The sequence below is a fragment of the Pristiophorus japonicus genome, chromosome 26 (genome assembly GCF_044704955.1).
Source record: "Pristiophorus japonicus isolate sPriJap1 chromosome 26, sPriJap1.hap1, whole genome shotgun sequence".
NCBI lineage: Eukaryota > Metazoa > Chordata > Chondrichthyes > Pristiophoridae > Pristiophorus > Pristiophorus japonicus.
Genome location: NC_092002.1, coordinates 4,847,093 through 4,874,641, shown reverse-complemented (window position 1 = coordinate 4,874,641; position 27,549 = coordinate 4,847,093). Strand labels below are relative to the sequence as shown.

Sequence of the window (27,549 nt, the reverse complement as noted above, 5' to 3'; positions counted from 1 at the left end):
CAACTCCATGTTTGAACCTCACAAAATAGGTTTCCGCCCCTACAACAGGATTGAACCAGCCTGAATCAAAGTCACATCCGATGTGACCGTGACCACGACGCACTATCCCTCCTCACCCCTCTCGACCTGTCTGCAGCGAGACCCCAGCATCCTCCTCCAATGACTTTCCTCCATTATCATCATCATCATCATCATAGGCAGTCCCTCGGAATCGAGGAAGACTTGCTTCCACTCTAAAAGTGAGTTCTCAGGTGATTGTACAGTCCAATGTGGGAATTACAGTCTCTGTCACAGGTGGAGCAGATAGTCTTTGAGGGAAGGGGTGGGTGGGGAGTTTTCTGCATGCTATTGGTTTCTGCATGCTCTCGGCGACGAGAGGTGCTCAGCGCCCTCCCGGATTCACTTCCTTTGGCCAGGGACTCCCAAGTGTCAGTGGGGATGTTGCATTTTATCAGGAAGGCTTTGAGGGTGTCCTTGAAACATTTCCTCTGCCCACCTTGAGCTCGCTTACCATGTAGGAGTTCCGAGTAGAGCGCTTGCTTTGGGAGTCTTGTGTCAGGCATGTGAACAATGTGACCCGCCCAACAGAACTGCTCAAGTGTGGTCAGTGCTTCGATGCTGGGGATGTTGGCCTGATCGAGGACACTAACGTTGGTGCGTCTGTCCTCCCAGGGGATTTGCAGGATCTTGCGGAGACATCCATTATCCCGCTGAATGGGACTACCCTCGGCTAGTTCCACACTTACCTTTCCAATCATAGCCAGAACAACTCCAGCAATAGCTTCCCTTCCCACCTCTCCCCACCCCTCCAGCACCTTAGAAACATAGAAAATAGGAGCAGTAGTAGGCCATTTGGCCCTTCGAGTCTGCACCGCCATTCAATATGATCATGGCTGATCCTCTATCTCCACACCATATTCCTGTTTTTTCCCCATACCCATCGATGCCTTTTGTTTCTAGAAATCTATCTATCTCCCAAATATATTCAGTGACTTGGCCTCCACAGCCTTCTGTGGTAGAGAATTCCACAGGTTCACCACCCTCTGAGTGAAAACATTTCTCCTCATCTCGGTCCTAAATTTCCTACCCCGTATCCTGAGACTGTGACCCCTTGTTCTAGACTTCCCAGCCCAGGGGAAACATCCTCCCTGCATCCAGTCTGTCCAACCCCATCAGAATTTTATACCTTTCAATGATATCCCCTCTCATTCTTCTAAACTCTAGTGAATACAGGCCTAGTCGACCCAATCTCTCCTCATACGACAGTCCTGCCATCCCAGGAATCAGTCTGGTGAACTTTTTCTGCACTCCCTCTGTGGCAAGTATATCCTTTCTTAGGTAAGGAGACCAAAACTGCACACAATACTCCAGGTGTGGTCTCACCAAGGCCCTGTATAACTGTAGTAAGACATCTTTGCTCCTGTACTCAAATCCTCTTGCAATGAAGGCCAACATACCATTTGCCTTCCTTGCTGCTTGCTGCACCTGCATGTTTGCTTTCCTCATTACCTCTAAAATCCCCAAAGGATCTGACCTTGGCCCCCACATAATTCTCATCTACATGCTACCCCTCGGCGACATCATCCAAAACATGTCAGGTTCTACATGTACACTGGCGACGCCCAATATTACTTTATTACTACGTCTCTCGACCCCTCCACTGCACCTGATTTGTCACGCTGCTTATCCGACATTGTGTACTGGATGAGCAAAAATTTAGTCCAATTATATATTAGGAAGACTGAAGCCATTGTCTTTGGTCCCTACCACAAACTCCGATCCCTAGGCACCAATTCCATCTCTCTCCTTGGCCACTGTCTGAGGAGGAACCACACTGTTTGCAACCTTGGTTTCCTATTTGGCACCGAGCTAAGCTTCCAACCTCATCTCCGCTCCGTCACCGAGACCGCCTAATTTCACCTCCATAACATCGCTCGTCTCTGCTCTGCCTCAGCTCAACTGCTACTGAAACCCTCATCCAACCTTTTGTTACCTCCAGACTTGAATAGTCCAAAGCGCTCCTGACCAGCCTCCCAACTTCCACCCTCCATAAACTTCAGCTCATCTAAAGATCTACTGCCCGTATTCTGACTGGCACCAAGTCCCGTTCACCCTTCACCCCTGTGCTCACTGACCCACATTGGTTCCTGGTCTAGCAATTCTCATCCTTGTGTTCAAATCTCTCCATGGCCTCGCCCCTCCCTAGCTCCAGTCCTACAACTCTCCGAGAACACTTTTTCCACCAATTCTGGCGCCTTGTGCTACCCCCATTTCCTTCGTCCCACCATTGGCAGCCCCACCATCAGCCATCTCGGCCCTAAGTCTAGAATTCCCTCCCTAAACCTCTCCGCCTCACCACCTCTCTTTCCTCCTTTAAGACGATCCTTAAAACCTACCTTTTTGATCAAGCTTTATTTAGGTCACCTGTCCTAATATCTCCTTTTGTGTCGGGGACACATTTTGTCTGATAATGTTTCTGTGAAGCGTCTTGGGATGTTTTACTATGTTGAAGACATTATAGAAATGCAAGTTGTTCTAAATACAGAATAATTAATTAACTGTAACAGATTGCAAATACAAAATAATTGATTATCTGACTGCAACAGACTATAAATTATTGTATATTTCATTATCTAATTGTAACAGACTGTAACAGAAAAATTGCATAATTCAGTAACTATAAGACTGTAAATATGGAATCATTCATTAACTGCAACAGGCTAAATATGGAATAATTCATTGTCTATAACTTACTGTAAATATGAAATACTACTACTAGGCAGTCCCACGTGACGAGGATGTCCCTCTTCGCACCAAAAAATGATGGGCTCACAGGTGTTACAATGAGTTACATCGTAAAGGGTGGAAGATGCCTGTGCGTGGATTTTTTTAATGTGGGGTGACCATTGCACACCAGCCACCACACGGGCTTAACAGAGCGAGGTCTTGGTCCAGTATATGAAATAATTGATTATCTGACTGTAACAGACTGTATACATGGAGCCTGAAACTATAGCGTGACAGTTGACATAGCAAAATTAAATGCAAGATTTTGATATTGCAGTTTACAATGGTAACTGACGGAAAAGTGTGACCAAACTATAGGAAATAAGGTTTGTGGATATGTCTGCCCTACATGAGATTTTGAATAATATTTAATGGATGCTATGAAGTGCACAGAGAGGTTCTTTGGTATTGGGTCTGTGTCTTGAGACTGTGATTATCAGGCAGAATGGAAACAGATGGTACACTCTAAGCTGGAAATGGATGGAGAGCCTGCAGTGAATGTTAATGATTGTGATGCAATCACTGCAAATTAAATGAACAATCAATCAATAGTTATCTTCTTTTTGACAAGAAAGTTTCCATATTTCCCCCAGTTCTATGTCCTGAATTTCTGTAATCTCCTTCAGCCTCACAACTGCCCGCCCCCCTCCTCCCCCGAGATGTCTGCGCTCCTCAAATTCTGCCCTCTTGACCATCCCTGATTATAACTGCCCAACCATCAGTGGCCGTGCCTTCAGCTGCCTGGGCCCCAAGCTCTGCAACTCCCTCCCTAAACCTCTCCGCCTCTCTTACCTCCTGTATTTTTAACCAATAAGGGAATTAAGGGTTACGGGGAGCGGGCGGGTAAGTGGAGCTGAGTCCACGGCCAGATCAGCCATGATCTTGTTGAATAGTGGAGCAGGCTCGAGGGGCTAGATGGCCTACTCCTGTTCCTAATTCTTATGTTCTTATGTTCTTATGTAAGACGCTCCTTAAAATCGGCCTCTTTGACCAAGCTTTTGGTCATTGCCATAATTTCTTCTCATTTGGCTCAGTGTCAAATTTATTTGGTTTGTCTTATAACCCCCCTGTGAAGCACCTTGGGACGTTTTACTACTTTAAAGGTGTTATATAAATATAAGTTGTTGTTGTTGTTGGAGGGAGTGACTTGTCTGAAGTCTGCCTCCTGATACTTAACCTAAGTTATCATTCTTCATCCGCGAGTCAAGACACTCGAGTGTGTCCAGGCTCTTTGAATCACTCCAATTCTGTCCTCTCTATATCCACACATTATCCAGCAGAAAGTTCTGGGGGTCAAGAGCAGGACCCTGGCTGCTATTGAACCTCACTAACTCAGACCTTTGAACCAAACGGCAGCGACACAATTGTTACCTTGGCTGAGATCAGGGATTGAACTTTAGATAAAAACAGGAAATTCTGGAAACACTCAGCGGGTCAGGCAGCATTTGTGGAGCGAGAAACAGAGTTAACGTTTCAGGTTGATGACCCTGCGTCAGAAGTGGAAGATGTTAGAAATGTAATGGTTTATAAGCAAGTACTGAGCCAGGGATAGGGTTGGCGGTGATGGGGAGGGGAAGGTTAATGGGAAAGGTCTGTGATAGGGTGGAGGGCACGACTGATTCAATGACAAAAGAGATGGTGAAATGCAAAAGGGAATGGTAATCAGTGAAAAGGTAGAATGTTGATTAAAAAAAAAGGCTTATCGTGGCATCCTCATTATGGGCATCGTCTAATGTTTCCTGGAAACGTGGTTAGAAATATAGAAACATAGAAAATAGGCACAGGAGTAAGCCATTCGGCCCTTCGAGCCTGCACCACCATTCAATATGATCATGGTTCTGTCACTGAGGCTGTTTTGTCAGGGCCATGCTTTGTACACTGAAGCCACCCACTTGTCCACAGTCATTGGCCCTTCCAAATCACTCCCTGTGGCAATTGTCCCTTTTTGCAGTTCAGAGACTGTATTGAACCCACTGCCATCTAACCATGTTTTCTTTTCTCTGTGCCTTACTTTACTCCTGCAGTTTCTCCCTCTCTGTAATCTCCTTCAGCCTCACAACCCACCCCAGATCTCTGCGCTCCTCAAATTCTGCCCTCCTGGGCATTCCTGATTATAACTGCACAACCATTGGTGACCATGCCTTCAGCTGCCTAGGCCCCCAAGCTCTGGAACTCCCTCCCTAAACCTCTCCACCTCTCTACCTCTATTTTAACACAAAGGGTACCTACCCACGGTGTACATTATCATATATCTCTTCACGTTTTACTAACACTAATCCATTTTGTGACCCAGGTGTGTGTTCTGGGCACTGAACTCTGGCAATGACGGTGTATCTAGTTCAGCTGCCTGTGACGTGGTTGTTGAGGATTTGGCGGTAGTCTTGTCTCTTGTTACCACCGTTATGCCGAGAAGAATGAGAGGGGATCTCATTGAAAGGTATAAAATTCTGACTGGGTTGGATAGACTGCATGCAGGGAGAATGTTTCCCCTGGCTGGGAAGTCTAGAACAAGGGGTCACAGTCTCGGGATATGGGGTAGGAAATTTAGGACGAGACGAGGAGAAATGTTCTCACTCAGAGGGTGGTGAACCTGTGGAATTCTCTACCACAGAAGGCTGTGGAGGCCGAGTCACTGAATAAGAGGGAAATAGATAGATTTCTAGACACAAAAGGCATCAAGGGGTATGGGGAAAAAGCGGGAATATGGTGTTGAGATAGAGGATCAGCCATGATCATATTGAATGTTGGTGCAGACTCGAAGGGCCAAATGGTCTACTACTGCTCCTAACTTCTATGTTTCCTCCTTTAAGACGCTCCTTAAAACCTACCTCTTAGACCAAAGTTTTGGTTGTCTGCCATAATTTCTTCTTATGTGGCTCGGTGTTGGTACTAGTCTCTGAACAGCAGGTGCAAAGAAAAGCAAAACATGGTTAGATGCCACTAAGTAGATGGCAATGCCTTAACCATTTGTGTGTTGTAAGGCCACTAGGGCCCCTTCCATCCTTATCAAGGGGAGTGCTAACCTTCTCTCCTTTCATACAACACAAGCACCAATTATGCAGCTAACAGTATTTATAACTTGAAATACTAATACTTATCCTTGTGAGGGTGGCACACATAAGATTTATTTCTGTGCATATTATTTCAATTTTGGACTGTAACGCAATATTGGAAACACATACTTTGTATCGAAAGGAGCAATAATTCCGTCTTTCTCACCAAGTTGTGAAGCGGGTGCCTAATTATGCTAATTTATGCGTCGTCTCAGCCAATTGCGATTCACTTTTATATTTTAGCTGCAGGGTATCGCACCAAACAAATCCGAAATCAGTCCGGCGATTGCCCAGCCCAGTGCAAAAGGGACAATTGTGACAGGGAGTGATTTGGAAGGGCCAATGACTGGGGATCAATCCCCACAGCCCCATTGGCTGGCTGCCAGGAGACCGCCCTCCGCTGGGCAATCTGCGCATGCGCGACATATGCTTCCTGCTGCACTATACAGGAACAATACTCTCTCTATATATATATTTACTTAAAACTTAACCTGGCTCATTAAACTGAATTTATTGTGTAATCATTATTTTATCTGCCGTTTCCACTATTATAGAATGATGCAGCGCAGGAAGAAAGACTTGCATTTATATAATGCCTGTCACATCCATTCAGACATCCCAAACTCAGCCAATGAAGTACTTTTGGAGTGTATTCACTGTTGTAATGTGGGAAACGCGACAGCCAATTGCACACAGCAAGCTCCCACACACAGCAATGTGATAATGACCCACATCATCTGTTTTTTTGGTATGTTGATTGAGGAATAAATATTGAACCCAGGACACCGGAGATAACTCCCCTGCTCTTCTTCGAAATAGTGGCTGTGAGATCTTTTACGTCCACCTGAGAGGGCAGACGGGGCCTCGGTTTAACGTCTCACCCGAAAGACGGCACCTTCGACAGTGCAACACTCCCTCAGTACTGCCCCTCCGACAGTGCGGCACTCCCTCAGTACTGCCCCTCCGACAGTGCGGCGCTCCCTCAGTACTGCCCCTCCGACAGTGCTGCGCTCCCTCAGTACTGCCCCTCCGACAGTGCGGTGCTCCCTCAGTACTGCCCCTCCGACAGTGCGGCGCTCCCTCAGTACTGCCCCTCCGACAGTGCGGCGCTCCCTCAGTACTGCCCCTCCGACAGTGCGGCACTCCCTCAGTACTGCCCCTCCGACAGTGCGGCGCTCCCTCAGTACTGCCCCTCCGACAGTGCTGCGCTCCCTCAGTACTGCCCCTCCGACAGTGCGGTGCTCCCTCAGTACTGCCCCTCCGACAGTGCGGCGCTCCCTCAGTACTGCCCCTCCGACAGTGCGGCGCTCCCTCAGTACTGCCCCTCCGACAGTGCAGCGCCCCCTCAGTACTGCACTGGAAGTGTCAGCCTGGATTTTTTTGTGCTCAAGTCTCTAGAAAAGCACTTCAACCCACAACCTTCTGACTCAGAGGCAAGATGCTACTCACTGAGCCACGGCTGCCACGCAAGTCGGAGGTTTTTCAGCCCATCGTGCCTGTGCCGGCTCTTTCAAAGAGCTAACGAATTGCTAAGAATATTATATATGCAGGCATGTCTTGTTGTTATGCTTTTACATCAATAATGTTAGTACCACAACAGTAACAGGTCAGTCAGAGAGAACTGAAACCCATAAAAAATGTCAAATAAGCTTTGAACTGAGGATGAGCAAAAAATAGTAAATATTCTGAATAATTACTTCCTCCAAGTATTCACAAAGGAAGAAATGAGCAACACGCCCTCTATAAACAAGGATATCCCAAGTAAAACCAACACTTCACTGTATAGAAATGGAAGCTCTAGTTAGGCAAAATGAGCTCAATATATCTCCAGCGATATATGATCTTTTTCCCCACAGTGCTGGGAGAGACTAGGGAGGAAATTTGTGAGGCACTGCCAATCATTATGAGGAAATCACTGGAAACTGGCGAGGTACCAATCAATTGGTCACAGGCTAATGTGGTGCCCAAATTCAAAAAGAGGAGACACGGGTAACTACGGGATAAGGGGATCGGGCGGGGAAGGGGAGCTGAGGTTGAAGATCAACCATGATCTTATTGAATGGCGGAGCAGGCTCGAGGGGCGGTATGGCTCATTCCTGCTTTTATTGTAAGCAGTGTAGTTGGAAGCATAACATTACAAATAGATAATAATAGATTAAGTGAATGGGCATAACTGGCAAATGGATTTCAATATAGGCAAGTGTGAGGTCATCCACTTTGGACCTAAAAAGGATAGTTTAGAGTACTTTCTAAATGGTTTAAAAGCGAGAAACAGTGAGGTCCAAAGACTAAAGGTATCAAAACTAATTAAAAAGCCTAATGAGATGCTGGCCTTTATATCTCGAGGACTCGAATACAAGGGGGTAAAAGTTATGCAGCAGCTGTACAAAGCCCTGGTTAGCCCACACCTGGAGCACTGTGAGCAGTTCTGGGCACCACACCTTAGGGAGGATATAAAAACAGAAAATGCTGGAAATCTCAGCGGGTCAGGCAACATCTGTGGAGAGAAAGCAGAGTGAACATTTTGGGTCGGTGACCCTTCGGCAGAACTTAGGAAGGATATATTAGTCTTGGATGGAGTGCAGCATAGGTTTACCAGAATGAAACTTGGACTCAAAGGATTAAATTACTATTATGTCCATAATGAACTTATGAAGGACTCCAAGAGGCAATGTGTTGAACTCATGTGTAGGGACCTTGGTCCTTTATTCCAAACTCCAGAGTGAGGCATTGAGGCATGGTGGGCAGCCTTTTATACTGGGCCCTGCCACCAGGGCAGGAAACTCCCGGTCTCCACCAGTTGCACCCTCTAGTGGTGCCAGCATAGTATGTACACGGTGAAACCTTATTCATGGTACATCAGGTAAACAACCACACAGTGACTATACAAAGAGTCTGCATACACAACAATTACAAGGAGAGATTACACAATCTAGAGTTGTATTCCCTCGAAACTACAAGGTTACAGGTTGAGTTTTCAAGATATTAAGGGGAACTGATAGAGTAGATAGAGAGAAACGATTTCACTGGTTGGGGTTTTTAGGACTGGGGACATAACCTAGATGTTAGAGTCAGGCCTTTCAGGAGTAAAGTTAGGAAGCAAAGGATGGTAGGAATTTGGAGTGCTCTTCCACAAATGGCAGTTGATGCTGGGTCAATTGTTAATTTTAAATCTGAGATTGATAGATTTTTGTTAACCAAAATTATTAAGGGATAAAGACTTACATGTAGCGCCTTTCATGACTTAAAAAGCACCCCAAAACGCTTTACAGCCAATGAAGTACTTTTGGAGTGCAGTCACTGTTGTAATGTGGGAAACACGGCAGCCAATATGTGCACAGCAAGCTCCCACAACCAGCAATGTGATAATGACAAGATCGTCTGTTTTTGTTATGTTGATTGAGGGATAAATATTGGCCCCAAGGACACCGGGGAGAACTTCGGATCAGCCATGATCTTATTGAATGGTGGTGCAGGTTCGAAGGGCCGAATGGCCTACTCCTGCACCTATTTTCTATGTTTTCTATGTTTCTATGTTTCCCTGCTCTTCTTTGAAATAGTGGCATGGGATCTTTTAAATCCACGTGAGAGGATAGGCGGGGCCTGGGTTTAATATCTCATCCGAAAGACGGCACCTCCAACAGTGCAGCACTCCCTCAGCACTGCACTGAAGTGTCAGCCTAGATTCTGTGCTCAAGTCCCTGGAGTGCGACCTGACCTCACAAGCATCTAACTATGGATATGAAGCAAAGGCGTGTTATATGGAGTCAGGTCACAGAACAGCCATGATCTCATTGAATGGGGTGAGGAGGGGGGGGAGGGGATCGACTCGAGTGGCTGCATGACCCCCTCCTGTACCTATGTTCTTAACTACAGACTCACTTCCATTGCAGGTAAAATAATGGAACTGATTATCAGGAGTAAGGTTGACAGTCTGTACAACAATAAGCTAAAGAAAGAAAGACTTAGAAACATAGAAAATAGGTGCAGAGTAGGCCATTCGGCCCTTTGAGCCTGCACCACCATTCAATAAGATCATGGCTGATCATTCCCTCAGTACCCCTTTTCTGCTTTCTCTCCATACCCCTTGATCCCTTTAGCCGTAAGGGCCACATCTAACTCCCTCTTGAATATATCAAATGAACTGCCAACGAACTTGGATTTGTATAGCGCCTTTCATGACAACTAGACGTCTCAAAGCGCTTTACAGCCAATGAGGTACTTTTGGAGTGTAGTCACTGTTGTAATGTAGGAAATCTAGTTAACAGAAGTCGACATCTTTGAGGAAGATGAATTGTAAAATTCTACAAATGCCCAGCAACTAATAGAAGCAGGGGGAACAATTAGAAACGCGCATGCGTCACAACTTGTTCCAGATTGGGACTGCCGCGCAGGCGCGGTGACCGGGGTTGCGCGTGCGCCGTACCGGCGGCCGTCCGGCCGGCCTGCCTGAGCCGCGCATGCTCAGCCGCTGCTCTCCCCCTTTGACCTCTCCCCGCCGTGTGTGACGGAAGCCGCGTGTGTTGAGGTTTCGCCGGTTGCTGCAGGCCCGGGGCTCCCGTAAACTCGGCAACTCGCCTGGCACCCGGAGCGCAGACAGTCAGACACAGCGGCAGCGGCAGGGGCAGCGGCAGGGGCAGGGGCAGCGGCAGCCATGAGCGCCATCGAGCAGATGAGGGCCAACGTGGGGAAGCTGCTGAAAGGCATCGACCGGTGAGAGGCCGCGACCTGCATTTCTATAGCGCCTTTCACCCTCCTCAGCACGTTCCCAAGGCGCTTTACAGCCAATGGAGTAGTTTTGGAGTGTAGTCACTGTTGTACTGTGGGAAACGCAGCAGCCAGTTTGTGCACAGCAAGCTCCCACACACAGCAATGTGATAATGTCCCAGATAATCTGTTTTTGTGATGTTGGTCGAGGGATAAATATTGGCCCCAGGACACCTCCCCTGCTCTTCTTCGAAATTGTGGGCCTGGGATCTTTTACGTCCACCTGAGAGGGAGCAGACGGGGCCTCGGTTTAACGTCTCATCCGAAAGACGGCATCTCCGACAGTGCGGCGCTCCCTCAGTACTGCCCCTCCGACAGTGCAGCACTCCCTCAGTACTGCCCCTCCGACAGTGCGGCGCTCCCTCAGCACTGCCCCTCCGACAGTGCGGTGCTCCCTCAGTACTGCCCCTCCGAAAGTGCGGTGCTCCCTCAGTACTGCCCCTCCGACAGTGCGGCGCTCCCTCAGTACTGCCCCTCCGACAGTGCGGCGCTCCCTCAGCACTGCCCCTCCGACAGTGCGGCACTCCCTCAGTACTGCCCCTCCGACAGTGCGGTGCTCCCTCAGTACTGCCCCTCCGACAGTGCGGCGCTCCCTCAGCACTGCCCCTCCGACAGTGCGGTGCTCCCTCAGTACTGCCCCTCCGAAAGTGCGGTGCTCCCTCAGTACTGCCCCTCCGACAGTGCGGCGCTCCCTCAGTACTGCCCCTCCGACAGTGCGGCGCTCCCTCAGTACTGCCCCTCCGACAGTGCGGCACTCCCTCAGCACTGCCCCTCCGACAGTGCGGCGCTCCCTCACTACCGCCCCTCCGACAGTGCGGCGCTCCCTCAGTACCGCCCCTCCGACAGTGCGGCGCTCCCTCAGTACCGCCCCTCCAACAGTGCGGCGCTCCCTCAGTACTGCCCCTCCGACAGTGCGGCGCTCCCTCAGTACTGCCCCTCCGACAGTGCGGTGCTCCCTCAGTACTGCCCCTCCGACAGTGCGGCGCTCCCTCAGTACCGCCCCTCCGACAGTGCGGCACTCCCTCAGCACTGCCCCTCCGACAGTGCGGTGCTCCCTCAGTACTGCCCCGCCGACAGTTCGGCGCTCCCTCAGTACTGCCCCTCCGACAGTGCGGCACTCCCTCAGTACTGCACCTCCGACAGTGCGGCGCTCCCTCAGTACTGCCCCTCCGACAGTGAGGCGCTCTCTCAGTACTGCCCCTCCGACAGTGCGGCGCTCCCTCAGCACTGCCCCTCCGACAGTGCTGCTGACTGAGCCACACAGACACTAGAGTATCAGTGACTGGAACATTGATCAGTCACCGATGCTAATTGATACTCTAATATCAGTGACTGGAGTATCGATTTATATCTGTGATTGGATTATGGGTAACTGGTGTGTCGTGGGTTAAAGTCCACACTATGGGCCGAAATTTGGCCAGTACAGATTTCTGGTGCTGTTGTGGCACTCCAAGGGCGCCAGAAATCTTCGGGCTGAGTTTGGCCACTCCCCAGCCTCTCCTCTGGTGGCATAGCGTGGCAACTGGATTCGGGTGCGGAGCCGGGTCCCAGCGCTGAAAACAGTGCCAGGATCTCTGCACAATGCGTGCTAGAGTGTGAACGCATGTGCAGTAGCTCCTAGCCCCCAGAATCTGAGAGCGTGTGTTGCAGGCTGTGTAGGAGGGGCCGACGCGCGCTATCAGCCTCAAAATACAGGGGAGCCAATTTAAAACCGAGTTGAGAAGGAATTTCTTCTCCCAGAGGGTTGTGAATCTGTGAAATTCTCTGCCCAAGGAAGCAGTTGAGGCTAGCTCATTGAATGTATTCAAGTCACAGATAGATAGATTTTTAACCAATAAGGGAATTAAGGGTTACGGGGAGCGGGCGGGTAAGTAGAACTGAGTCCACGGCCAGATCAGTCATGATCTTTTTGAATGGCGGAGCAGGCTTGAGGGTCTAGATGGCCTACTCCTGTTCCTAATTCTTATGTTCTTATGTCCCTATCCCGGGCTGAGTGGCCTGCCGCACGAGGGCTACAAGAGACAGGTTGGTGGGGGGGAAGAGTTTTGATGGGGAGAGAGGGGGGTTGGAATAATATCTAGCTATCTTTACTAAAAATATACTCAGTTTAATCAGGCTGATAGCACCTACACCCTGTCCAGTCTCGCTGCTTGGGATTTAAAAAAAACTAGCATTCCTATCATAACACTGTCATGTGGAGGCTATCTGCGCTGATCTCTTAATTCACCACAGGGTTTTTCAGAACGTCCAAAAGTGGCCACTTACTCTGGCCTAACTTAGTTTGGGGTAAGTTTTAGCTGGCTAAACTTGCTTAAATGGCCAAAAGTGTAAGTGGCTGGTTACGCCCCCTTTTGGAAAAAAAACTGAACTAAAAAAACCTAACTAACTCACTTACACTGGAGCAATTTAAATGGGGAGAATTGCGATTTTTAAGTTACTCCAAAAAAAATCTGGTTGCTCCCAAATAAACGGAGCAACTCCTGGGGAAACTTGGACCTTGTAGGCTGACACATCAGTACTGAGGGAGTGCTTACAGTGAGATGTCAAACTGCGGCACTGTCTGCCCGTTCAGGTGGATGTAAAAGATCTTGTGGTGCTATTGGAAAAAAAAATAGTGGAGTGCTCCTCAATATACATCTCAAAAACCAGGTTATCTGGTGTTGTCTCATTGCTGATTTTGGGTGTCGCTGGAAGGCCAGTATTTATTTCCCATCCTGAGGTGGCTCTTCTGATACAGCTGAGGGTAGTTAAGAGTCAGCCATGGGTAAGACCGTTTATGGTTTTTATGACAATCCAACAGCTTCGTGGGCACTTATACTGCCACCCGATTTTTACATTTTAGATGATTTAAACTGAATTCAAATTCTCAGACTGCAGCAGTGGGATTTAATTGCATTCGCTGGATTATTAAGCCTCAGACCTCTGGGTTACTGGGAGACAAAGTTGGCTCCAATTCTGTGTCCCCTTCTCCCACAGGTATAACCCTGAGAATCTCTCAACATTGGAACGGTACGTGGAGACTCAGGCCAGGGAGAATGCGTACGATCTGGAAGCCAATCTGGCTGTTCTTAAACTGTAAGTATACCTCTTCTGACGCAAGGTTGTTGACCTAAAACATGAACTGTGTTTCTCCACAGAGGCTGTCTGACCTGAGTGCTTCCACCATTTTCTGTTTTTTTTAAATTTCCTACACCTCTTCAATTGGATGTTATTTAACTTTGAGAAGTTTGAATATTGTGTTCCCATTCCAGTTTTCTCCTCTCCTTTCCTGAAGGTATTTATCCATTGTTGGAGTACAGTTTCACAGGTGTTCGACACTCTCTGGTACCTCACCATTATTCATGTACGAGCAAGGTATTTTTCTGTGGAGTCGGTAGCATAGTGGTTATGTCACTGGTCTAGTAATCCAGGGACCTGGACTAATGATCCGGGGTCACAAGTTCAAATCCCACCACGGGTAGCCGGGGGAATTATTCATCTTAGGAGACCAAAACTGTACGCAGTTCTCTAGGTGTGGGTCTCACCAATACCCTGAACAGTTGTAGCAGGACTTTTATACTGCTTTTGTACTCCACCCCACCTTGCAATAAAGGCCAACATTGCATTTGCTTTCCTGATTACTTGTTGTACCTGCATACTAACGTTTTGTGTTTCATGCACAAGGACCCCCAGGTCCCTCTGTACTGCAGCATTTTGTAACTTCTCTATTTAAATAATAATTTGCTTTTTTATTTTTCCTGCCAAAGTGGATAACCTCACTTTCTCCACATTAAACTCCATCTGCCAAATGTTTGCCCACTCACTTAGCCTGTCTATAACCCTTTGCAGATTCATTGTGTCCTCCTCACAACTTGCTTTCCCACCCATCTTTGTATCATCAGCAAACTTGGCTACATTACACTAAGTCCCTTCATCCAAGTCATTAATATAGATTGTAAATAGTTGATGCCCCAGCACCGATCCCTGTGGCACCCCACTAGTTACCATTTGCTAACTGGAAAATGACCTATTTATCCCGACTCTCTGTTTTCTGTTAGTTAGCCAATCCCCCATCCATGCTAATATATTACCCCTGACCCCTTAAGATCTTATCTTGTGCAGTGACCTTTTATGTGGCACCTTATCGAATGCCTCTTGGAAATCCAAATACACCACATCCACTGGTTCCCCTTTATCCACCCTGTTCGTTACATCCTCAAAGAATTCCAGCAAATTTGTCAAACATGATTTCCTTTTCATAAAACCATGCCTGACTGTAATATGCTTTTCCAAATGTCCCGCTACTGCTTCCTTAATAATGGACTCCAGCATTTTCCCAACCACAGATGCTAGGCTAAGTGGTCTATGGCTTCCTGCTTTCTGTCTGCCTCCTTTTTTAATAGGGGCGTTACATTTGCGTAGGTTGTAGCATTGACCGAGAGCCGGGAGCAATCTGACTGCCCTTCCTCGCGACCAATGATGTGCGTGATGTAGGGAGACGGACTGAAAGAGGAGAAAGGGAGTTTGCTCCAAATTTAAAACCGTGCTGAAGTGGCTGTTGCAGTGATCCATTCGCTTCTTCCTTGCAGGTATCAGTTCAATCCCGCCTTCTTTCAGACCACTGTAACCGCGCAGATCTTGCTGAAGGCACTAACGAACCTGCCACATACAGACTTCACGCTCTGCAAATGTATGATCGACCAGACGCATGTATCCTTTCCAAAGAGGCTGCCGCCTCACCTCTGGGCTGACCGATTCTGCTTTTCATTGAGAAAGGGATACAACTAACGTGTCCGTGCACTCAGGTTTTCATCTCACAACTGAGGGGGAAAAAACTGCGACTGGGGTAATGACCTGATCTTTCATGTATTATTTCCCAGCCAATCTCAAAAATGTGGAACTGTTTACCTCCCTTGGGCTTCCTGATTCGAGTGTCAGCTGTGGCTCAGTGGGCAGCACACTCGCCTCTGAGTCAGAAGGTTGTGGGTTCAAGTCCCAGTCCAGGGACTTGAGCACAAAAATCTAGGCTGACACTCCCAGTGCAGTGCTGAGGGAGTGCCGCACTGTTGGAGGGGCAGTGCTGAGGGAGTGCCGCACTGTTGGAGGGGCAGTGCTGAGGGAGTGCCACACTGTCGGAGGGGCGGTGCTGAGGGAGCGCCGCACTGTCGGAGGAACAGTACTGAGAGAGCGCTGCACTGTCGGAGGGGCAGTACTGAGGGAGAGCCGCACTGTCGGAGGAACAGTACTGAGGGAGCGCCGCACTGCCGGAGATCGCCCCTTACAGAGGGGGAGGTACTGCAGGGAATTCAGGGCCAGAGTGATCTGGACTCGTTTTGATCATCTAGATGGGTCGGAGAGGAATTTCCCAATTTCCCCCCACCCCCCACCCCCCCAAATTAGGCAGAAACAATCACCACATTTAAAAGGTACTTGGATGTGCACCTGAAGTGCGGTAACCTACAGGGCTACGGACCGAGAGCTGGAAAGTGGGATTAGGCTGGGTAGCTCTTTGTCGGCCGGCGTGGAAACGATGGTCCGAATGGCCTCCTTCAGTGCTGTAAATTTCTATGAATAGTACCCCTTAAGCATGGCACAGGGCGCTGATACAAGTATTGAACCAAACCTTCCTTAACCGAGCCAACGCAGCAGGAGGAGCGGCCGATCCAACAGATCCTGAATCTCGGCGACCTGCTGGAAACCTGCCACTTCCAGGATTTCTGGGTGAGTGGAGCGCCTTGGGCCGTGTTGTTGTTGTCGTGTTAGAGGCGTACGCGTAAATGCACCTTACTGCTGAGTGCACAAGGCACAAGAATCCCGCGGACCTGTGGCGAGTTAATGCGCGATTTACACGTTGCATTCTGCTTAGTTTGGCCTCGTGCATGGGGGGGTTGTGGGGGGGGCACAGTGCTGCAGCATTAACGGGCTTCACCGCGCTGCACCGTGGTACGGCAGGGCTTTTGTGACTGCCGGTTCCCCTGCATGCCGGTTCTCCTTGGGTTGTAGTAATACCCACCCTCCTGTATGGCTCAGTGACATGGACCATGTACAGTAGACACATAAGACCATAAGAATTAGGAACAGGAGGAGACCATCTAGCCCCTCGAGCCTGCTCCGCCATTCAACAAGATCATGGCTGATCTGGCCGTGGACTCAGCTCCACTTACCCGCCCGCTCCCTATAACCCTTAATTCCCTTATTGGTTAAAATGACCTCAAGTCGTTTGAGAAATACCACCAACAATGTCTCCACAAGATCCTACAAATCCCCTGGGAGGACAGACGCACCAACGTTAGCGTCCTCGACCAGGCCAACATCCCCAGCATCGAAGCACTGACTACACTTGATCAGCTCCGCTGGGCAGGTCACATTGTTCGCATACCTGACACGAGACTCTCAAAGCAAGCGCTCTACTTGGAACTCCTTCACAGCAAACGAACCAAAGGTGGACAGCAGATACGTTACATGGATACCCTCAAAGCCTCCCTGATAAAGTGCAACATCCCCACTGACACCTGAGAGTCCCTGGCCAAAGACCGCCCTAAGTGGAGGAAGTGCATCCGGGAGGGTGCTGAGCACCTCGAGTCTCATCGCTGAGAACATGCAGAAATCAAGGAAAGAGCATGTAGCAAACCTGTCCCACCCTCCCTTATCCTCAACGACTATCTGTCCCACCTGTGACAGGGACTGTGGCTCTCGTATTGGACTGTTCAGCCACCTAAGGACACATTTTTAGAGTGGAAGCAAGTCTTCCTCGATTCCGAGGGACTGCCTATGACGATGATCTAGAACTAGGGGGCACAGTCTCAGAATAAGGAGTCACCCATTTATAAGGGAGATGAGGAGAAATTTCTTCTCTCAGGGTCGTGAATCTGGAATTCTCTGCCCCAGAGAGCTGTGGAGGCTGGGTCATTAAATATATTTAAGGTGGAGATATACAGATTTTTGAACGATAAGGGAGTCGAGGGTTATAGGGAGTGGGCGGGGAAGTGGAGTTGAGTCCATGATCAGATCAGCCATGATCTTATTAAGTGGCGGAGCAGGCTTGAGGGGCCGAATGGCCGACTCCTGCTCCTATTTCTTACGTTCTTTTGTTAATATATTTGTATCAAAGCCTTCCTCCCCCAGTGAAGCGCACACAGCCTGACTGATTGGAACAGTGGGTTTCGGGAGATTAACTTGGTCAGTATAAGGGGGTGGTGTGATAGCCTGCTACACTCTGCCGTGGGACGCGAGTTATACTCTTGGTTGTGCGGTATTTTGATTTCAATGTACTTCTCTGTCCAGCGCAATCTGGAGGAAAACTCTGAGCTGATTGATGGGATCACAAGCTTTGAAGATTCGGTGCGAAAATGTAAGTACAGGGTCGTGATCCAAAAGCTGCTTAGATTTTCCTGTAAATGGAGAAGGGAACCGAAGGAGGCCATTCGGCCCATCGTATCGGCGCCGGCCGACCAAGAACCACCCAGCCTAATCCCACTTTCCAGCTCTCGGTCCGTAGCCCTGTAGGTTACGGCACTTCAGGTGCACATCCATGTACTTTTTAAATGTGGCGAGGGTTTCTGCATCTACCACCCTTTCAGGCAGTGAGTTCCAGACCCCCCCCTCCACACCCTCTGGGTGAAACAATTCTCCTCAAATTCCCTCTAAATCTTCTACTAATTACTTAAAATTTATTGCACCCTGAGGGAAATCGGTCCTTCCTATATACCCTGTCTAGGCCTCTCATAATTTTATACACCTCAATTAAATCTTCCCTCAGCCTCCTCTGTTCCAAAGAAATCAATCACAGCCTATCCAATCTTTCCTCATAGCTAGAATTTTCCAGTCCTGGCAACATTTTCGTAAATCTCCTCTGCACCCTCTGCAGTGCAATCACATCTTTCCTGTAATGCGGTGACCAGAACTGCACGCAATACTCTAGCTGTGGCCTAACTAATGTTGTATACAGTCCTAGCATAACCCCCCCCCTGCTCTTGTATTCTATGCCTCGGCTAATAAAGGCAAACATTCCGTAGCCTTTTTAACCAGCTTATCGACCTGTCCTGCTACCTTTAAGGATCTGTGGACATACACTCCAAGGTCTCTCTGTTCCTCCACACCTCAGTGTTCTTCCATTTATTGTGTGTTCCTTTGCCTTGTTGCCCCTCCCCAAATGCATTACCTCACACTTCTCCGAAGTGAATTCCATTTGCCACTGTTCTGCCCACCTGACCAGTTCGTCGATATCTTCCTGCAGACTTGAGCTTTCCTCCTCACTGTCAAACACACGGCTAATCTTTATATCGTCTGCAAACTTCTTTATCAGGCCCCCTACATTTAAGTCTAAATTATTAATATATACTACAAAAGACAAGGGACAGACCCTGCGGAACTGTACTGGAAACAGCCTTCCAGTCACAAAAACACCCATCAACCATTACCCTTTGGACCTGCCACTGAGCCAATTTTGGATCCAATTTGCCCCTCTCCCTTGGATCCCAGGGGCTTTTATTATTTTGATCAGCCTGTCATGTGGGACCTTGTCAACAGCCTTGCTACAATCCATGTAGACTACATCAAACACACTGCCCTCATTGACCCATCTTGTTATCTCCTCAAACAACTTAAATCAAGTTAGTCAGACACAACCTTCCCTTAATAAATCCATGCTGACTGACTTTGATTAATCTGTGTCTTTCCAAATGAAGGCTTATACTGTCCCTCAGAATTGATTCCAATAATTTTCCCACCACCGAGGTTAAACTGGCCTGTAATTACTCGGTTTATCCCTTCCTCCCTTTTTGAACAATGGTACAACGTTAGCAGTTCTCCAATGCTCTGGCACCACTCCTGTAGCCAGGAACTCCAGTCCCACTCTACGTGGTTGACTCAGTACAGTCTGAAGTGGCCCAGCAAGCTACCCAGATCAAACCATCACCCAGTGGTTCAAATAGTCGTTCCACCACCACCTTCGCGGTAACTAGAGATGGGCGATAACTGAGGCCTTGCCAGAATCAACCCGAGAAGGATGGGGGGGGCGGAGTTGTAATTACCCTTTCTCGGGAACACCAATAGCCCAGTGCGAACTTCCCACCTGAGGAGCAGATATCTGGGCTGTGTTTGCATCACTTGCGGGAGTCCTAAAAAGAAGGTTGCGTCTTTGGTCACATCACACTGTCAGCTGTGGCTCAGTGGGCAGCACTCTCGCCTCGGAGTCAGAAGGTTGTGGGTTCAAGTCCCACTCCAGGGACATGAGCGCAAAAATCTAGGCTGACACTCCCAGTGCAGTACTGAGGGAGCGCCGCACTGTCGGAGGTGCCATCTTTCAGATGAGGCGTTAAACCGAGGCCCCGTCTGTCCCCTCGGATGGATGTAAAAAAAATCCCACGGCATTATTTCGAAGAAGAGCAGGGGAGTTATCCCCGGTGTCCTGGCTGGGCTAATATTTATCCCTCTATCAACACAACAAAACAGATTATCTGGTCGTTGTGACATTGGTGTTTGTGGGAGCTTGCTGTGCGCAAATTGGCTGCTGCCTTTCCTACATTACAACAGTGACCACACTTTTTATTTTAAAAAGTCCTTCGTTGGCTGTAAAGCGCTTTGAGATGTCAAGTGGTCGTGAAAGGCGCTATAGAAATGCAAGTCTTTTTGGGTGGATGCTGTTTGTTGTCACGCAGCGTACGATGGGTTTTGCATAAAATAGATACATGAAGCAAACAAACACTCCTGTTTGGCTGAATTGCCAGCATGTCCTTTGTCACTCTGTGCTTCCCTTATAGGCGCGGCCAGCAGTCTGAGGTGGAACAAGTTGTCTCTGGGATATCTGAGATGGGTCCTAACTTGTTACAATTCTCCCCACAGTTATCTGTCATGTCGTTGGAATCACTTATCAGACGATTGAGAAATGGCTGCTGGCTGAAATGTTAGGAGACCTGACAGGTAAGGGTTAATGTCGACTGGCTGTTGGTGGGGAAAGGGGGTGACGACCCTGGACTGTTGCACGAGGCTGATTTGCACTGAGGGGCAATTATAAAGCTCCCAGCAGATAAGTCACGTCTTTCAGAAGAGACGTTAAACCGAGGCCCCGTCTGCTCTCTCAGGTGGATGTAAAAGATCCCACAGCACTATTTCGAAGAAGAGCAGGGGAGTTCTCCCCGATGTCCTGGGGCCAATATTTATCCCTCAATCAACATCACTAAAAACAGATGATCTGGTCATTATCACATTGCTGTGTGTGGGAGCTTGCTGTGCACAAATTGGCTGCCACGTTTACCACATTACAACAGTGACTACGCTTCAAAAGTACTTCATTGGCTGTAAAAAGCGCTTTGAGATGTCCCGTGGTTGTGAAAGGTGCTATATAAATGCAAGTTTTTCTTTCTTTTTAAACCTTTTTGGAACTAAATTAGATTTTTTAAGTATAAATGTGACATATTGTTCAGGCAATCGGAAAAGACCTTCCTCCTCACCGCTCCCCTGGCTGTTGGAATCAGACTCATGTCCTCTGTTCATTTATTTCCAAGGAACTGAAAACTGTGGGACATCTCACTTACCTTCTGTTCCTCTCGTGATCTACCGGTTTCTAAAAACGTTGCTGAAGCACTTCCCCGTGATTAAGCCAATCTTCGTTTATATTCAGGGTTATGGGGAGTGGGCAGGGAAGTGGAGCTGAGCCCAAGATAAGATCAGATCAGCCATGATCTTATTAAGTGGCTGATCTGATCTCGTCAGATCTTATATTCTTTTCAATTTCGCCCAGTTTTCATTGATACGGAATTGTGGAGCTCCCCTTGGATTAGTTGCTAAAGGCAGCATGTGATTAGAAACATAGAAAATAGGTGCAGGAGTAGGCCATTCGGCTCTTCGAGCCTGCACCACCATTCAATGAGATCATGACTGATCATTCCTTCAGTACCCCTTCCTGCTTTCTCTCCATACCCCTTGATCCCTTTAGCCGTAAGGGCCTTATCTAACACCCTCTTGAATATATCCAATGAACTGGCATCAACAACTCTCTATGGTAGGGAATTCCACAGGTTAACAACTCTGAGTGAAGAAGTTTCTCCTCATCTCGGTCCTATCCCTTATCCTAAGACTGTGTCCCCATCATCGGGAACATTCGTCCCGCATCTAACCTGTCCAGTCCTGTCAGAATCTTGTAAGTTTCTATGAGATCCCCTCTCATCCTTCTAAACTCCAGTGACTAAGGCATACAAATGAGAATGTCCCCGCTTTGATTCCATCTTTCCTGGATTAGTGGATCTCAGGATGGCCGGAGAGGGCTGGACCACCTTATCTCCCCCTCCTGAAACCACTGCTTCCGTGACCTTTTAAAAACCTTCTCAAAACCCATCTTTTCAACCGAGCCTTCAGTCACCTTTCCTAACTCGCACGCTCTCCTGTTTTAGCAACCGTTCCTCGTGTTTTTCTGTAAAGCGCCGTGAGATGATTCACGTGCGATAAAAACGCATGTCGTAGCTTTTTGATTGAATGGCCCACTCGCACTCACGTGTGGAGTGGCTGCTTGGGGGGTGTGACCCTGACGCTGTGCTCCCCCCCCCCCCCCCCCCAGGCGCGCCCCTGACTCTGTGCCCCCCCCAGGCGCACCCTTGGCACTGTGCGCCCCCTGGCGCGCCCCTGCGCTGTGCCCCCTGCGATGTGCCCCCGGCACTGTGCCCCCCCCCCGGCGCGCCCCTGGCACTGTGCCCCCCCCCCTGGCGCGCCCCTGCGCTGTGCCCCCGGCACTGTGCCCCCCCCCTCCCCCCCCGGCACGCCCCTGACTCTGTGCCCCCCCTGGCGCGCCCCTGCGCTGTGCCCCCGGCACTGTGCCCCCCCCCCCCGGCGCGCCCCTGACTCTGTGCCCCCCCCCCGGCGCGCCCCTGGCACTGTGCCCCCCCCCCCCCCGGCGCGCCCCTGACTCTGTGCCCCCCCCGGCGCGCCCCTGCGCTGTGCCCCCGGCACTGTGCCCCCCCCCGGCGCGCCCCTGGCACTGTGCCCCCCCCCCAGGCGCGCCCCTGGCAAGGGGTGTGTTGCCAGCTGCAATAGCAGACAGTTAAATTCTCCAAAGTTTGAAACCTGGCCTCAATTAAAATTTGCCCTTGTGTTCCCCTGTAAACAGCCTTGGTACTGTAGTTTCTGTTGAGCCATTGAGGATATCCTATTGCAACATGTAGAACAGTCCATGTGAATGATCTGGGCTTTCGTGTATAAATAAACCGTCAACTGTGGTAGTTAAAGGTGATATCTTTCCTGTCCATATCCTTCATCACATGATGCACCCCTCACAGCTCCACATTCAACATAGTGTGTTGACGGCACTTTTGCCAAACCACTGTGCCTCATGAAACACTGACTCCCTGCAAAAATATAACTTCAAATGCAGGCTAACAAACTGCTTGTACTTAAAGTGAGACTGAGCCAGTTTAATGGTACTCCCTTATCCAGAACCATTCCCGGCCACCAGGTGGCGCATGCGCAGAACTCCGACATGAACAAATGGAAGTCCTTCCTCGCTGCCGGCTCCCGCAATCGCTGGCCTGACCCCGCGATCCACCGCCCCCCCCCCCCACTATCTCTCTGTCGCACTTCCAGCCTCAAGCCAGCCAGCCCCAATATCCCCTTGCTCAGTAACTGTACCGTCCAATTTAACGTGACCACCCCTCGTCCGGAAAAATCCCTTATCCAGAACAGGCCAGGTCCCCAGGGTTCGGGATAAGGGAGGTTCAATCTGTACCAGTCTGTTTGTAATGAATAGGGTGTGTTTTCTCCTCCTTCCTGTGAGTCCACTGAATATCAGAGGAGAGTATACCAGAGTACGGCAGTGTAGTGGACCCGTAATCCAGAGAATGCGAGTTCCAATCTCACTAGGGCAGTTTAAGAATTTACATTCACTTTTTGTAAAAGCTGGTCTCAGTAGAAGTGACCATGAAGCTGTCGGATTGTCGTAAAAAGCCCAACTGGTTCATAAATGCCCTTCAGTGAAGGAAATCTGCCGCCCTTATCTGATATGTGATTCCAGACCCACAGCAACGATTAATTCTTAACTGCCCTCAGAAGCCGCTCGGTAGCATCAAACTTTCCCGGGGCAGCGAGGGATGGGAAATAAATCCTGGCCTTTCCAGCACAGCAACATTCCCCCAATGAATTTTTTAACACTATTCCGTTTTGTGGTGGGGTTGGGATCTCAATAGGGCTGAACACGATCGTCTCCTCGCTCTGCATAGCAATCAGGAATGGAAATGCTTATTGAACCTTGTGTATATTTTGTCCCCAGTCCAAGGCTATTGTGGTCGGCATTTAAATTCTTGCCCAATCAGAGATCAACTAACTGAGGACAGATGTGAGATTAACGGTGGTGGATTTAGCCAATGTCTCGTGTCAGCCGTGACTCACTCTCACCTCTTAAGTCAGCAGATTAAGGCTTCAAGTCCCACTCCAGAGACTTGAGCACAAAAATCCAGGCTGACAATCCGTGCAGTGCTGAGGGAGTGCTTGAGGGGCAGTACTGAGGGAGTGCCGCACTGTCGGAGGGGCAGTACTGTGGGAGTGCCGCACTGTCGGAGGGGCAGTGCTGAGGGAGTGCCGCACTGTCGGAGGGGCAGTACTGTGGGAGCGCCGCACTGTCGGAGGGGCAGTATTGAGGGAGCGCCGCACTGTCGGAGGGGCAGTACTGAGGGAGCGCCGCACTGTCGGAGGGGCAGTACTGTGGGAGTGCCGCACTGTCGGAGGGGCAGTACTGTGGGAGCGCCGCACTGTCGGAGGGGCAGTGCTGAGAGAGTGCCGCACTGTCGGAGGGGCAGTACTGAGGGAGCGCCGCACTGTCGGAGGGGCAGTACTGTGGGAGCGCCGCACTGTCGGAGGGGCAGTACTGAGGGAGCACCGCACTGTCGGAGGGGCAGTACTGAGGGAGCGCCGCACTGTCGAAGGGGCAGTACTGAGGGAGCACCGCACTGTCGGAGGGACAGTACTGAGGGAGCGCCGCACTGTCGGAGGGACAGTACTGAGGGAGCACCGCACTGTCGGAGGGACAGTACTGAGGGAGCACCGCACTGTCAGAGGGACAGTACTGAGGGAGTGCCACACCGACGGAGGTGCCATCTTTCAGAGGGTGAGCTGCTTGTTCTGAAACTGGTCAGCAGACATGCTGGGGAATGCCCAGAGGTGTAGCTGACCTTCATTCAGCTCCTCCCCATGGGGGGGGGGGGGGTCATGGTTGGGAGCCAGAGGTAGCTCCGGGTTGTGAACCCACAACACAACCGTGGTGCTCCGTTATTCCACACAATCCCTGAGAGTGGATGGGTGGGCTCAGTTTTCCTGGGGAAGTGCTTTTTTTTAAGTGAATGGTCTGCAGTGTCTCTCAACTCTCAATAATGTGGTGACACGTTTATTTTTCAGATATGCAGTTGCAGGTTTGGATGAGCAAGTACGGCTGGACTGAGTCAGAACCAGACAAAATCTTCATCTGCAACCAGGAAGAAAGCATCAAGCCCAAAAACATTGTGGAAAAGATAGATTTTGACAGTGAGTTTCATATTTTGGAGCAGCTTCTCACTAGGGACGGCAGTTAGACGGTGACACTGTTTCTTGCACTAATAAAAGATCTGATGGTGACTCACTAGGGTTCGGGCTCTTAATGGCCCATTACCCGCTTGCCCACTGTTCTGATGTGAGCCTGGACAGTGAACACCAGCAGCCTATTGGGTCGTGGGGGGCATCACGGCTCTGCCTGATCCCGACCTCACCTGGTGTCATGTTTGACCCCGAGATGAACTTGCGACCCCATATCCGGACCATCACTACGACTGCCTATTTCCACCTCCGTAACATCGCCCGACCCCACCCCTGCCTCAGCTCATTTGTCGCTGAAACCCTCATCCACGCACTCTAGACTCGACTATTCCACGCACTCCTGGCCTGCCTCCCACATTCTACCCTACGTAAACTTGAGGTGATCCAAAACTCTGCTGCCCCGTGTCCTAACTCGCACCGAGTCCCGCTCACCCATCACCCTCTGTGCTCGCTGCCCCGTGTCCTAACTCGCACCGAGTCCTGCTCACCCATCACCCTCTGTGCTCGCTGCCCCGTGTCCTAACTCGCACCGAGTCCCGCTCACCCATCACCCCCGGTGCTCACTGCCCCGTGTCCTAACTCGCACCCAGTCCCACTCACCCATCACCCCCTGTGCTCGCTGCCCCGTGTCCTAACTCGCACCAAGTCCCGCTCACCCATCACCCCCCTGTGCTCACTGACCCCGTGTCCTAACTCGCACCGAGTCCCGCTCACCCATCACCCCCCGTGCACGCTGACCTACATTGGCTCCCGGTCCAGCAACACCTCGATTTCAAAATTCTCATCCTTGTTTTCAAAATCTCCATGTCCTCGCCCCTCCCTATCTCTGTGACCTCCTCCAGCCCTACTACCCTCCAAGATGTCTGTGCTCCTCTATTCTGGCCGTTAAAGGCGCTATATAAATGCAAGGTAGTTGTAGTGCCCCCACTACTGGTCTGGCTAAGATCTACTAATTATTATTCTGCTGATCAAACCGACTTATACAGAATATTTCGCTCAGTCCTGGGTGTCACACTCTGCAGTTTTATTTTTAGAAATACACAGTTAAATTGTAAATTACTTTGAGTCTCGCCCTAAGTAAAGACGGGCGATACAATGTTTGCATATTGAAAGAGATTGTGGTGCTGACGAGTGTTTGTCTTTCGTTTCCAGGTGTGGCTAGCATCATGGCGTCTTCGCAGTGAGCTCCCGCTATGGCGAACTCCCAGGCCTTTTTTTTATGTTGTCTGACCAAAACGCTCTTCCTGTAATTCTTTATTGACAATAAAATGACTGAAATTGCTTGCGTTGCAGCATCAGATTTAATTGACGAGTCAAGAAGCCGTTTCATGCACAGGAGCAGACACCTTCCTTCTGCTCCTCTGAAACGGCAGCCTTGCTTTTTCATAACCTAAAGTATTGTTTCAAGCACATCGCCAATTCTGGCCTCTTGCGCAGCGCCGATTCCCATCGCTCCACCATTAGTGGCCGTGCCTTCAGCTGCCTGGGCCCCAAGCTCTGGAATTCCCTCCCTAAACCCCTCCGTCCTCCTTTAAGACGCTCCTTAAAATCTACCTCTTTGACCAAGCTTTTCATCGCGTGTCTTAATATCCTTATGTGACTCTGTGTCAGATATTGTTTGATTGCTCCTGGGGCATCTTACTACATTAAAGGCACAGGCGCTATATAAATGCAAGTTGTTACTGAAACGCAATCATTGTATGATTTACTGAGGTTTATTTTCCCTTTTCATTTCCCCTCGCTTCCTCTCCTAACTCTCGCTAAGTTAACGCTCCACATGGGCAAATCATTCCTGGAACCTCCCCCAAGTGGCCATTCTCTACGTGTGAGCCGCGCGCGGTGCGAGTGTCAGCCCGTGATTCGACTGTGTGGTCCCCGCACGCGTGGGATCGCCCCAGCAGCAGACTCTGGATAGCGATCGGGAGAGAGCAGCCTGGGGATACCTTATGGGCTGGAAATTGCCCTCCGCCCCGATCGGGGGCAGTAACCTTCGGGGCCAGGCCTGGAAGGCCCACCCCCAATACAGAATTGGGCCGTGTGCCCCTCAAAGGAAGCGGAGCGCTGTCTCCCCCTCAGTTACAGGGGAGGGCCGCTGTGCACTCTGCAGGAGTCCGCCATTGGGCCACCAGGGACGCGATTGACTGGGCCGCGTCGGGCTGCTGGCTGGCAAATCAAAGATGGCGGCCCGGGGCGCTAAAAGCCTCCCCGTTAAGGGGTGCCCCGACTCACGGGGCAATTTCTCCCGCGGGGCAGTAGGGTGGTCGGCGCACACGGTGATGACATTACCGGTTGTGCGCTGGCACAGAGTGCTAACCACGGAGCGGTCAGGGTTACTGCCTCTACCACCCTTCCAGGCAGCGAGTTCCAGACCCCCCACCGCCCTCTGGGTGAAATTTATTTTCCTCATCTCCCC

General features: G+C 49.9%; 1 protein-coding gene and 1 non-coding gene across 2 annotated transcripts; one reads left to right on the top strand and one right to left on the bottom strand.

Moving 5' to 3' along the window:
• Positions 1-5,705: 5,705 nt before the first annotated feature.
• On the bottom strand, positions 5,706-5,832 carry LOC139239281 (U6atac minor spliceosomal RNA). The gene has a single exon (XR_011588629.1). It is a non-coding gene; the product is annotated as a U6atac minor spliceosomal RNA (small nuclear RNA).
• A 4,479-nt stretch (positions 5,833-10,311) lies between these two features.
• On the top strand, positions 10,312-26,418 carry eif3k (eukaryotic translation initiation factor 3, subunit K). Its single transcript, XM_070867568.1, has 8 exons — positions 10,312-10,553; positions 13,584-13,682; positions 15,176-15,296; positions 16,233-16,307; positions 17,871-17,937; positions 20,430-20,507; positions 24,963-25,088; positions 26,289-26,418. The coding sequence occupies exons 1-8, from the start codon at positions 10,495-10,497 to the stop codon at positions 26,318-26,320; spliced, it is 657 nt and encodes a 218-aa protein (XP_070723669.1). The 5' UTR covers positions 10,312-10,494; the 3' UTR covers positions 26,321-26,418.
• Positions 26,419-27,549: the final 1,131 nt, after the last annotated feature.

Bases quoted from the DNA above. Each gene is read 5' to 3' on its own strand.
- eif3k (XM_070867568.1), top strand. From the start codon at position 10,495: ATGAGCGCCATCGAGCAGATGAGGGCCAACGTGGGGAAGCTGCTGAAA. The intron at 16,308-17,870 runs GTGAGTGGAGCG...TTCTCTGTCCAG, and splicing joins GCCACTTCCAGGATTTCTGG to CGCAATCTGGAGGAAAACTC. The intron at 17,938-20,429 runs GTAAGTACAGGG...TTCTCCCCACAG, and splicing joins TGAAGATTCGGTGCGAAAAT to TTATCTGTCATGTCGTTGGA.